A 12,432-nucleotide genomic window follows, 5' to 3' on the forward strand; every position below is an offset into this window, starting at 1 on the left:
TCTGGTGCTCTCTTCTGGCCTGCAGGCATACACACAGACAGAATATTGTATACATAATAAATAAATAAATAAATATTTTTTTTAAAGAAAAAACGAAAGAAAGGGAAGTTAACAAGAGGATTTGACAAAAAAAGTGGGTGGCCTGGAAATGGGTCTTCCCACCACAGTCTCTGGCATGGAGGTCTCAGCGAGGGGCCCAAAGCCATCTCTGGCCAGGTCTCTTGTGGGGGGAATGATAGACGGGAATCCTCAAAGGGGACTTTCCAGACCCAGAGGGACCATGTGACAAGACCACACTATCTTCCCTCAAGAGGCTTTTGGAAGGGGGCTAGAGAGATGGCTTGGTGATTAAGAGGACCCATGTTCAATTCCCAGCACCCACATGGCATCTCACACCATCTGTCACTCCAGTTACAAGGATCTGACTCTGTCACACAGACACACATGCAGGCGAAACACCAATGCACATGAAGTAAAAATATTTTTTTTTTTTTTGTATTTAAGAAGGGAGGCATCTGGGAAGAGGGAAGTTCTTCCAGGGGCTTCCCTGCACCTGGCCTGGCCCTCTGGTTCCTTTCACAGGCCACGCCCACTTCTCTGCCAGGTGCAGCAGCCAAGGCCCAAGATCTGTTTCTCTTCCATTTCCAAATAAAGGCTAAGTCATGCCACCCTCCCTAGAGAGCAGGTATTAGGGAAACTGAGGCTTCGGACCCATGTAAGGTCCCCAGATTCAGAAGCCAAAGAGCTATGGGAGAGGAAGCAGGAACTGCAAAGTTATTGTTCTCATGGGCAGGGTACCTTGAAGATCTGGTCTCAGATGTGACACTCCTCCACACCAAGATTTAGGAGAATGGAAAACCTTGGGGAAAACCGAGACAGACTGGGGTTCCATATTGAGGGGGTGAGGGGAGGAGTCAAGGCCCTAGTGAGAGGTACTACCAACCTGACCCTGGCCTCAGCCACCCTAGGAAGGCTCTGGCAGCCCAGACAAGGAAGGGGAACTCTGAAGTGGCCCAGGCTCCACATCCCACAGCTGGCTGTAAGTTGGAGAGAGTGGATGGTCAGGTGGGTAACGGCAGGGGGCAGGGATTTGTTCAGACATGCCCAGGGCCTAACCTTGGGAAACTCACTAACCCCACAGGAATGGTGCTGGGGGTTCCTGACTCCAGCTGGGTAGGTAGGAAGATGAAGGGGAGGGCTGTTCTCAGTAAATCTAATGTATAGCAGACATGTGCGCACACGCGCGCGCACGTGCGCGCGCACACACACACACACACACACACACACAAACATACACCCAAGCAGTGGAGAAACTTCAAGACAAGACCCCTTGTGGAAAGGACTTTGAAGGGTTAACCTAACAGGAGGGTCAGCCCAAGCCTGGATCTAGAAACATCGCCAGGTTCAATCTGAGAAGAAAAGAAGGGCTTCACACATCCCAACGGCTGCCAGCCACGGCCCCCTCCCAGGGAAATTCCCTAGAGCCAACCATCAGGAACGGGGAGAGCCCAGCTGTCCCTCTGCCCTGACAGAGCTCCTGACTTATAGGAAGCAGGAAGCTTGGGAGCCCTTGGCATGACCCTCTCAGGGTTTCACCAAAAGGTTGCCTTTGATGGAGTACTCCATCCCCGTCCCTAAAAGACAGTAGGGAGGGAGGGAGGGATTTACTGCCATAGGCTACCTTTGTGGGCTACATGACTTTATGAGCTTTCCCACAATGCAATGTCCCCCTTGCCACCTCCCTGCTAACCTCATCCCTCTTTACCCAAGATCAGCTTACACCTAAAAAGGGGGTGGAGGGGTGGGGAGACCGGAGACTCCGGATGCAAACAGGCATGGGGCTGGGAGGCAGGCAAGGCCCTCGCTGAGCTAAGAAACCTAGCCCTCTCCAGGCCTGTGCCTCTTAACCCCCATCCATCCGAGTCAGCGGAGGAGACAGCTGGATAGGTGGGTCAGACCCGTCTGTGCAGAGGGCCCTGGCTGACTAGTGGGGGGCCTCCACTAGAAGGAGAGGCAGTGAGATGGTTGGTTCAGCAGGTAAAGCCGCATGTCTGTCACCTGAGTCCCAATCCCAGAACCCACATGGTGGAGAGAACCAATTCCTCCTGCAAGTCTGAGTTCCACACTTGTACACTGACACACACACACACACACACACACTGTAATAAAGTAAAAGTTACTATAGGGGGCAAATTCAGCAGCTGTCGAGACCCTAACTGGTTCCCTCTGGGTTTCCAAATTCAGCAAAGAACGGCAGAAGAGGCCGCACAGCTGTGTTGAGGCTAGAAACCAGACAGATCATACCTGCCCGCAGCTCCCCCAACCCGAAGTGAAACCAGCTGGGTCACAACCCCCCTCCCTAACCCCTCATCACACAAGCACTGGGACTCCCGAGCCTAGACAAGAATTTTCCACAACCACGGGGCAATATGCACCCTTTCCCTCCTCCATCCCATGCAAACGGGATTAATCACAATGGCCGGGATGAGGAGGACAGATGCCGGGAGGGAGGCACAAGTACAAGATTGTTTAAGGCTTCCCTACTGGGGGCTAGGGGTCAGGAGCCCGCATAGCAAAGCAGACGTCTAATCCTCAACTCTGTGGCAGCCCAGGAAAGGCCTGTAGCAATTCCAGCTGTCTCTCCCTTCTCCCCAACCAGTTCCCAAGAAGAGAGAGAGAGCCAATAACCGAATCGGGGAGGGGGGGCATGAGGGTCGCAGATTCCCTGCCCTGCCCTGCAGGACACACATAGACAAAAAGAACTTCCCGGGGGACCCAGCGGCTTTGTCTGTCCTTGGGATGGGGCCAGGATGTGACTGACACCCCTCCACCCGCCAAGAGCTCCAAACTGGCCTTTTACCCTCACAACGTGGAAGGCGAAAAGAATTAGGGAACTTCTCACCCATCAGGGTTTTCTCCACGCTTCCCCTGCTGAAGCCGGCAGGAGCCGCGCTGTGTTCAGAAGCAGGGAAGTTTTCGCTGTGAGAAACGGAAGCCAGCTCCGGCTGGGTGGACAGGAAGATCCTCGGCCAAGGGCAGAGCAGGAATCCCCATCCTCTCGGAGACCCTAAGCTGAGGGGCAACGCCCCCACGCACACCCCAGGCCGTGCCTTGGGCAAAGACAAAGTCCGCGGCCCCCTCAACTTGCGTGGCTCCCTCTGGCACATTGGGGCGGGGGCAGGTGATTCACTTCCCACCTCCAGGTACCCGGCTCCCGGTGGCCCCGAGATGACGGCTCTACATCGAAGGAGGCCGCAACCCCACCTGCCGCATTTCCTCCTTCTGAGTCACCCCTTGCTCAGTACACTTGACTTTGGGACTTCCTGTCCTCGCTCCTGCCCCTTAACCTGTCTCCCGAACTTGGGAGTGCGGCTTGGCAAGAAGGGAAGGTGTGCGTGGTCAGGGCTGACCCCAGGCGCTTCTTACGGTGGCCTCTGAGACCCGAGTAAAAACGGGGAGCAGAGAAACCATCTTGGGTCAGGACGCCGAGAAGCCCCCTCCCCAAACAAGCGGGGACTGCACCCAAATGCCTTCCGCACGAAATCAGGGCGGATGAGTTAAGCAAGCTAGGGTTACTAAGAAGCTGATCGCCCGGAAAAGTCCCCTTAAAAGCCTTCTTTCCTCCGAGGGACCCCGCGCGCCCTGCGGGGGTCGCGTTCCAGAAGCCGCTGACGGGCTGCAACCGCGTGGCGAGCGCCGATCCCATTTTCCGCGGCCTCCGAGCCCTGAGTGCCCCAGTCTACATCTCTTAGTTCCGTAAAGCCTGGAGTCCCAGGAGAGGGTCCCCAAGACTGTCCCCGACCGCAGCCCGCGAGCCCCACCGAACCCAGCGCGTCAAGCAGGCACAAGTCGGTTTCCAAAGGTACGTCCCGGGGAGAAGCGTGGAGGTTCAGCGCCCGGAGTCCCGTGGCCCGGGGTCCCGTGGCCCGGGGTCCCTGCTGGCTGCGGCCACCGCGCAGACACTCACCTTCCTTTCCCTGTGTCGCCGCGGCCGCCAGCGCGCAACCCCACAGCAGCGCAAGGCAGAAGCCGGTTGCCCGGAGCTCCATGCCGCGCCTCTCGTTCCCCGCAATCTCTGCTATCCGCACTCCGGCCTCGGTGACCTGCTCCTGCCCGCTTGACCGCCCGCCCGCCACGGACTTCTTCCCCTCCTGCCCCAAGATCTTAATGGAAGTTGGGTGAGAACCCGCTCCTGTTCATTCATGTCCCGCGCTGACGTCACCGAAACCACGCCCTCAGGAATGTCTTTAAAGGGGCCGGGCTGACACCCAGACTGGAGGGCGGGGAAGTGAGAGGGAAGTTGGAGTGGGGGAAGGCGGGGATTTGAGGAGGATTGTAGGGGGCCTGTGACCCGCTGGCGTCTCCCCAGCCCCAAACCTTGAGGAGTTTGGGAGCTGCAAAGCTCCTCCAATGGTTAGTGTCCGGGGGTCTGATCTCTAAGCTCAAAAGTGCGGAATGAATGTCCGCTGAGTTTTTTCTCCTCTCGCCTTTTGCCCTTGGGCTTCAAGACCTGGGAAGAAATGAGTTGTAAATCAAAGATGTAAAAGCCTTGTTAGCAACGCGCCTGGAGAAGGACTCCTGATAAAACACACACACACACACACACACACACACACACACACACACACACACACACACACACACACGGGGGGGGGTGGAGTTCCTGAGACCTCCAGAAGATATGCCTCATCAAGGAAGGTCCTGTAAGCCGAGTGTCAACAGCAGTGCCTCTGGGAACAGGAGTCAGAAGTGCAGGTGCTTTCGCAGCCACTTCAGAGTGGAGAGTTTAAACTTAGGCTCCAAGTCTTCCTAGGATGTGCCCAAAGGTTGTACACCTCGCCAGCTATAGAGGCAGGGTTTGCCTCTGGGTCTGCTCTGTTTTAACCACTGCTCCATTTGGGGGCCCACCGCACAACCTCATGGGTAACCCCTGACCTCTGCCTCTGAATCCCAACAGAGCGCCCTTGTCCCCTGATCCCTGGATGACAGAAATGAGATGGTATGCTTTGACTCTCTGGAGACGCTCGCCTCCCACCCACCCTTTCTCTGCCAAGGTTCCTCGCATCTGAGTTCATCACCTCTCTTGCCTAGCGTTGGGGTGAACTCAGCAGCCAGCCCGGCCACCCACAACTGCCTGTTGCCCAGTTACCGTTTGGCCAGTGCAAAGGAACAGCTGTAGCAGGCTTGGTTCTCCGGGAACCTTTCTGCCCACGCCCACTTTCTTGTCCCTGGCCTTCCTCTCCTCGACTCCCCTGGCCCACACTATACTGCTCTGGTACCAGGTCCTCCTGGGGTCCTACCCACCAGCTTGGCCTTGGCGCCTGTTTTGTGAGAAGCGGGTCCAGACATCTCCCCTGGAGGGGGAGAGAAAGGGTTAATTACAGGTGTCGGGGTTAATTAAAGCCTTTGATCAGGATGATGGGAAGAGGAGCCTATGACTTCTGAGAATGTGGGCACTCTAGTGTCCTTGAGAATGGCTGACCGCGTCTGGGTGAGAATGTTTGAATGTAGAAGTACTGATAAATACGAATGGCGGTATAAGGGCCGGCATATGGATGTCTGCTGAGGGGAAATTCAGGAGTTCATTGTGTACAGTATTGAGTGTGTAAGTCTGTCAATGCAAGTGTGAATGTACATGCAAGTGTGTGCTTGAGTGTGAGAGAATCTGGGTGTGCCACACTTCAAAACAGTGGAGCACACCAGCCTGTGGAGGCAGCAATGAAAGTCTAGACAAGTCTCCTTGCGCCGCTGAGCCTCCCTGTGCTCCTTGGTGACACTAAGAACTTGGGAGATTCACTGTGAAGATCAAATAAGGTCACGCATGGAAACCGCACAGACTGGGATGTGGGACGCGCTAGTCAAATCGCAGCTGTTATTACGGTTACATGCGGTTCAGCAAGAGGAAGTCATATCTGGGGAGGCAGGGAATGTGGTGTGCCAAGGCCTTGTGGAAAGACACGCGCATGTGTACCTAGATGAGTGGAGCATGTGACTGGCACACACATGGCATGGGTGAGTGTTCGGGACACGCTAGGCTGGGGACACTGTGGTTTCTGTTGACTTCCTGTCACTTGCTTTTGCTTTGCTTCGATTTTATTTTTATATGTATGTGTTTTGGGTGCCTCAAAGGCCAGAACAGTGCATAGGATCCTCTGGCGGTGGAGTTACAGGCAATTGTGAGCTGCAAGATGGATGTACTTCGAACTAAACTCAGGTCCTCTGAAGAAGGGAATATTCTTAATCACCCAGCCATCTCTGCAGTCCCCTGATGTGACCATTGAGGCAACGTCAGATAAGTCCAGGCTGTTCTGGAACTTACTACGTAGCTGAGGCTGGCCCTGAACTCCTGAGTCTCCTTCCTCTACCTCCCATATTCTAGGTTCAGAGATGTGCACCAACATTTTCAGTCCTATGAACTGTGGTAAGACCCTGCACGTGTGTGACATGACATTTACAGGCTCTGAATTTTCAGTATGACACCAGAAAACATACTGTGGGCCTGGCATCACGGTGTGCACCTCTAATCCCAGTAACAGGGAGACAGAAGCAGGTGGATGTCTGGGAGTTCAAGGTCAGCCTGGTCTACATAGAGAACTCCAGGACAGTCAGGGCTACCTACTGAGACCTGTCTTGAAGGAAAGAAGGCAAGAGGGAGGAAAACAGACATGAAAGACAGGGCTGTTAGCAGAAAACAGACCGTGCCCTGTATCCAGGTATTCATCAGAGACCTGTTGGTGAGTGAAGGAAGCTGTAAGGGAATACGGTGTTGGCCAGTTCTCTGATGCACTGGTTTCAGTGTAGAGCTCTTCCTCTTTGTGCCATGTATGTGTTTTATGCATAGCCCCCAAAGGTCGGTCCCCCCATGTGCCAGGGTGTTAGCAGGCCGCAACGTTAGGGCCCTATGCTGAGAGGTGTGTGCTGGAGTCAGGGGGCTGAGCACGAGGCTGTGTTCTCACCCGGCTGCAGCATACAACATGAGCAGAAGTTGGTGGGAAGACCTTTGCAGTGGCAGGAGGCAGGGGCTTTAGTCACCCAATTGCGGTGGCACACCCTTCTCCTGGCTGGCTCTGTGTGAGGAGATGCTAAGGGGGAAAGTTCCCTAGTGAGTCTCATAAATTGGCCCTGGAACGTGGTATTTATTGCGGTGTAATCAGCTGTAATGAAGATGGAATTACCCTGTAAAGGCCCCAAGGAGCCCTGGGGGCCCGAGTGCCACTCCAGCGGACAAGGCTTCCAGGACAGGCAGGTGGAACCAGGGAGAGCGAGCATGTCAGCTCACCTGCCGGCTCAGGTGCCCACCTTTGCTAGGGCTCTGCTTCAAGCTAGGCACAAGCAGACCACCCACAAGAACGTGGATGCCTCGGTTTCCCCACCCAGCTTTGATCTCCATCTGCCTTTGGCCAAGAGCCAGATATGATCCAAAAAAAAAAAAAAATTGGAGCCAACTGCGTCTAAAGGCCTTACTGCATGCCAGGCTCAGTTCTAAGCACTTTATCAAGCTGACCCCTATAAGGCAGACAATCCTGTTTCCATTGTGCAAGGGGAAGGAATGACCTCAGGGAAGTCGGAGATGTCACTCCAGCCAGTCTGGGCCCAGTACACAGTCCCCCACCTGCTATCCGCAACCAGGATTTCCAGGCCAGTGTCCCCTTAGTGGCTTCCGGGGGGTGGGTCCTCTCCTATGTCCTCCTGGAACAATGAGGATCCTCAGCTGAGCCAAAGGAACTCTTTCTTAGATTCCTGCGTCTAACAGTCTCCAACCAGCCTGGATATCTCCCTGAGGCAGGGGTTGCCTGTGATGCATCTGTATTCCTGGAGCCAAGAGAGAGACAGCCTGCATGCGGGAGTTAATCCACAGCTGCTCATGTCTGATGGTGAACTCACCCTGTAGTCCCAGGCTGACCTCAGACTCAGAGATCTGCCTGCCTAGGCCTCCCAAGTGCTGGGATTAAAGGCCTGCATCACCACCTGGCATTTTTAAAATTTTTTGAGGCAGTGAAACGGGGACTTGCTGAGTCCGCCAAGCAGGCCCTTATTCTTGTGCTTCTGCCTCCCTAGTGCAGGGTGGGTGGATACATGGATGCTAAGAAGGAGGTATGGAGGTCCCGCATATCTGCCTCCTGCTGCAGAGCATATATGTGACTTAGCTATGTGGTTTGTAAAAAAAAAAAAAAAGCTCAATAATGGGTTTGTATCTTCCAGGGCAGGGCCTGGGATTCCATGTGATCCCACGTCAGTGCCCTTGGCGGCTTGAATGGTCAATGTACCTTAAATTTTAGCTATTCCTCCAGGTACGATCAAGTCACTTCAGAAGACTGACTGAACCAACTAAATATCCCCCAGGAACAAGCCCAAGCTCAGGTGTACTATACTACCTCCTCCTTAAGCAGGGCGGTGCTTGAGTAGCAGGGGCCTCGTTCTCTCCCTTTCTCTGACCCCAGTGGTGCCTGGCATACTGTAGGTGTTCGGCAAATATTTGTGGACTGCACACAGGCTTTTACTAGAGCCTCCTTTTCAAAAGAATGCGTTTTCCAAGCGCTGGGGAAAAATGAAATCGGCTGATTTCAAGCAGTGGCACAAGAGGAAACCCTTGTGTAATTGCGGGGCTTCCCCCACCCACCCCCAGAGCTGGATTAGAGGCTACACCGCTTCCTCTGGGGCTCGCAAGCGCTTCCTGGGACCCTTTGAAGTGGGTTCTCCGCAAATCCTGCCCGCGGGGGCCCAGAGCGGGGCCTCCGCTCTGCCCCCCCCCTCGGGGTCACCGGGGTGCCTTCCGCCTACCTCCAAGATGAATTCTCAGCCCCCCCTCCAATTCCCGCCCCTAATTCCGCTGGGCCTTCCCTCCCCCATCTGTCCACACCCTCCCGGCCTTGCAGCTGGGTTTAGAAGTCTGGTCCTTACCTTGCTTTCCTGCCTAGTCCCAGAGTGTCAGGCCTACAGAAAAGTGTTTTTTAAAAGCAAAGCAGTCCAGGCGTGGTGGCTCAGGCCCGCAAGTCCAGCGACTGGGAGTTGAGGCAGGAGAGGACTTGCCCCAAGTTCAAGGCCAGCCTGGGCTTCATAATGAGACATCAAAGTAAAAGAAGAGCTCATGAGGAATTTATGAATCCTGTTGTGTGCCAGGGGAAGGCAATGCCAGTATGCAGCACCCCAAAGCTCTGAGAAGTGGGAATTCTTTTCGCATTTTATACATTAAAACATGAATCCCACCTTAAAACTGACTTTCCACCCCCAAGCCCACCCTACTCCTCTCCACATGTATGGAATACAAGGAACTCAAACCCCTGTTTTTCTTTCCTTGTTTGTTTTGTGATTTTGGGTTTTGTTTCTGTTTTTTTTGTTTTTTGAGACAAGGTTTCTCTGTAGCTTTGGAGCCTGTCCTGGAACTTGCTCTGTAGACCAGGCTGGTCTCTCTCTCTCTCTCTGTCTCTCTCTCTCTGTGTGTGTCTCTCTCTCTCCCCTGAATGCTGGGATTAATGGCATGGGCCAGCACCCACCACAACCCGCTTCTCTTATTTAAATTTTTGACATGTACCTATTTTGTGGTGCCTGCTTGTCCTCGTGCCTGGGTGGAGGTTCCAGAGGACGACTTGTGGCAGCTGATTTTCTCCAGCCACCATGGGTGTGTGTGTGTGTGTGTGTGTGTGTGTGTATGTGTGTGCGCGCTCGCGCGCGAGTGCACACAATGATGGAAGCAATGGCTTTTACCTGCTGAGCCATCTTCCCAGGCCCATGTTGTATCTTCTCTGTGGAAGAGCAACGTCCACGGAGGGGGAGGGGCCATAGTGAGGAGCTACTGCTCCAACCTGACTCCTGATCTGTGCTCTCCTCGGGCCTCTCCAGGCAGCACCTGAAGGCTGTCAGCTCCAGGGAAAGGCTTCATCATAATCCGTGTCCTAGGACATTTGCAACGTAGGCAGAAATCTGGGGACCCTGGGGCTTAACTGGCTTTGGCTCCCTGCCCTCTCTGCCTGGATCATCCCCGCCCTAGCCCACCCCCATTTTTAGGGCTGCTTTCTGGTTCAGCTCACCTGTGACACCTTTACCAGACCACCCTGTTCAGTCACCCACCCCAGCCCTGTGGTCACCTCCCCCTTTGCCGTGTGTATTCATTGCTCTTCCCCCGCACTTTACCCATGGGGACACGCAGGGCTAACCATAGCTCACCCACTAAGAGATGCGTGAGTTTGGCACAGGTATGCTAGCCCAGAGCCTGGCATCCTGCCTGGAGTCCTGGGGGCAGCTTCAGAGATAGTGGATAGTGGGGGATTCCCACTGCTACAGAAGTGTGGCAAAGGGGTCTCCAGGAAATGCCCCACCATGAGTGCCAGCATTCGCCGCTCTGACCCTGGGGCCTTCCATTCTAGGTGCTTTCCCTGGATTGTCTTATTTCACTGTTATTACGAATCTGTTTCAGAGGCGAGGAAACGGAGGTCCACACCGACGTGGTAACCTAAAGCTGTACCATCTGATCCTATGGTTCTGGTTCAGCTCTACCACCCAAGCGTTCTCCTGTGCCCTCTCTAGTCTGGTCCTCACCCCTCCACCCGAAGCTCCAGTGTTCTCTGGCAGGTGGGAAGAAGGAACCAGGGCTGGCTCGGCCCCCTCGTTGACTGTGAAGAGGTCAAAGATGCGCATCTGGGCTCCTAGCTTGTTTTCTTATATGTCAGGTAAGGATAAAAATAATGCAATATCACAGAGAAACCCTGTCTCGAAAAACCAAAGGAAAAAAAAAATGCAATATCCACCTTGTGGGGGTAGACATGGAAGTCTGAAAAGCTGGCACAGTGCCTGGCACAGGGCAGGCCCTCAGAACATCAGCTTTGCTTATTTTTAACACCAACACCCTATTTGGGGGCCCCAGGCTGGCATGGGGCTTGCCGAGTGTCACCCCCTTCCTTTCTGACAGCTGAGCCAACAGCCTGTGTGGAAGCTCAGAGGGAGGAAGAGTGGAAGGGTAGGGAAAGCTTGATGCCTCTGAGAACCCCAAACTCTGCCCCCTAGCTCGTCCCCTCCCCAGTCATAGGTAACCTGCTCCAGGCTCAATTCAGTTACCGGATGCAGCTCAGGAGGTATCGGGGCCCACAAAGTACCTAAGGGCACACACACACACACCCCAGCCAGTGAGCATGTGAACGGTGGCCAGCACCGGTAAGTGGCGTGCATGATGGATAGACCAGTAGATAGACTGATGGATGGGCTCAGAGACAGATGGATGGATGGGCTGGTGGACAGACAAACAGATGAGAAGCCAGGAGGTGACTACCTGGAAGCGCAGGACTGTCAGTAAGTTGATGGATGGGTCACAGAGAGAGTTGAGAGAGATGGGGCCCAGCAGGGAAGGGAGGAAGAAGGGTGGATGGATAGATGTACAGACAGACAGATTGACAGATGAGGGAAACAGATAGGAGGATGAGGGATGGGTGAGCGGGGGTCTGGATGAGTGATGAGAGGCCCTGCTGAGGAAGGGAGAGGGGTCTTGCTGGGGTGGGTGTGGCTAGAAGGAGGCCGGGACCCAATGAGGAAGGAGGACTCTTCCCTGCCGACAGGTTGCAGATAGATGGATTCACACCTCACACAGGATGAATGGGCTCAGGGGGTTCCCCTGAGACTGGCTGGTGGAGAAAGACAGACAGATGGAGGGAAGTGGGACAGGAAAGGGAACAGGGACAGGGAAGGAGTCCAGGACCCTGACCCAAGTTGGTATTAGAGAGCCCTAGAGTTGTAGTCATTAGGAAAGTATGTGTTTCAGAATAATCTCTCTTGGGCACACACAAGTGGGCACATGGGTGTGTGTGCCGGTGTCTTCTCTGGCTGGGTACTGGGCACTTCCCAGCACATCTCAGTGCAAGCCTGGTGATGAATATAGGAATTGGGGGCCAGGAGGGGGGCCCTCCCCTTCTCTCAAGGCTTGGCTAGGAACCTAGGTGTCATCTTGCTTGAGGATAGTGTTTGGAAGCTAGGAACCTCCTGGGGTATGTGTGAATGGCTAGTTTACTGTGTGTACTTCCTGTGTGTTGTCCGGGGGAGAGGGGGGTTCTCACCAGCTCTATCAAAGGCCTCTTCACAATGACACACATAAATGGAGTGTGGTGGCTCACACCTGGGATCCCAGCTGTTGAAACAGGAGGATGGCTGTGAGTTGAGGCCAGTTTGGGCTGCATAATGATACTGGTCTCAACACACACTCACACTACGGTGTGGTGGTGATTTAGACCTGTAATCCCCAGCACTAGGGAGGTGGAGGCAAGAGGATGAGGACTTCAAGACCAGCCTTGGTTACTTAGCAGAGCTGGTGGCGAGCCTGGGCTACATGAGGATCTGTCTAACCAAAATAAAGCAAAACCCAGCCGGGTGATGGTGGCGCACGCCTTTAATCCCAGCACTCGGGAGGCAGAGGCAGGCGGATCTCTGTGAGTTCGAGACCAGCCTGGT

At 54.4% G+C, this 12,432-nt stretch overlaps 1 protein-coding gene across 1 annotated transcript in view; it reads right to left on the reverse strand.

Moving 5' to 3' along the window:
- Positions 1-4,148, reverse strand: part of Epha2 (EPH receptor A2) — a 26,225-nt gene extending 22,077 nt beyond the window's left edge. Inside the window, exon 1 of the mRNA XM_005352904.3 lies at positions 3,968-4,148. Coding sequence (XP_005352961.1) covers positions 3,968-4,049 — 82 coding nt within the window. The 5' untranslated portion in view covers positions 4,050-4,148. The remainder of the gene's footprint in view (positions 1-3,967) is intronic.
- Positions 4,149-12,432: the final 8,284 nt, after the last annotated feature.

The sequence above is a fragment of the Microtus ochrogaster genome, chromosome 10 (genome assembly GCF_000317375.1).
Source record: "Microtus ochrogaster isolate Prairie Vole_2 chromosome 10, MicOch1.0, whole genome shotgun sequence".
Taxonomy (NCBI): Eukaryota; Metazoa; Chordata; class Mammalia; order Rodentia; family Cricetidae; genus Microtus; species Microtus ochrogaster.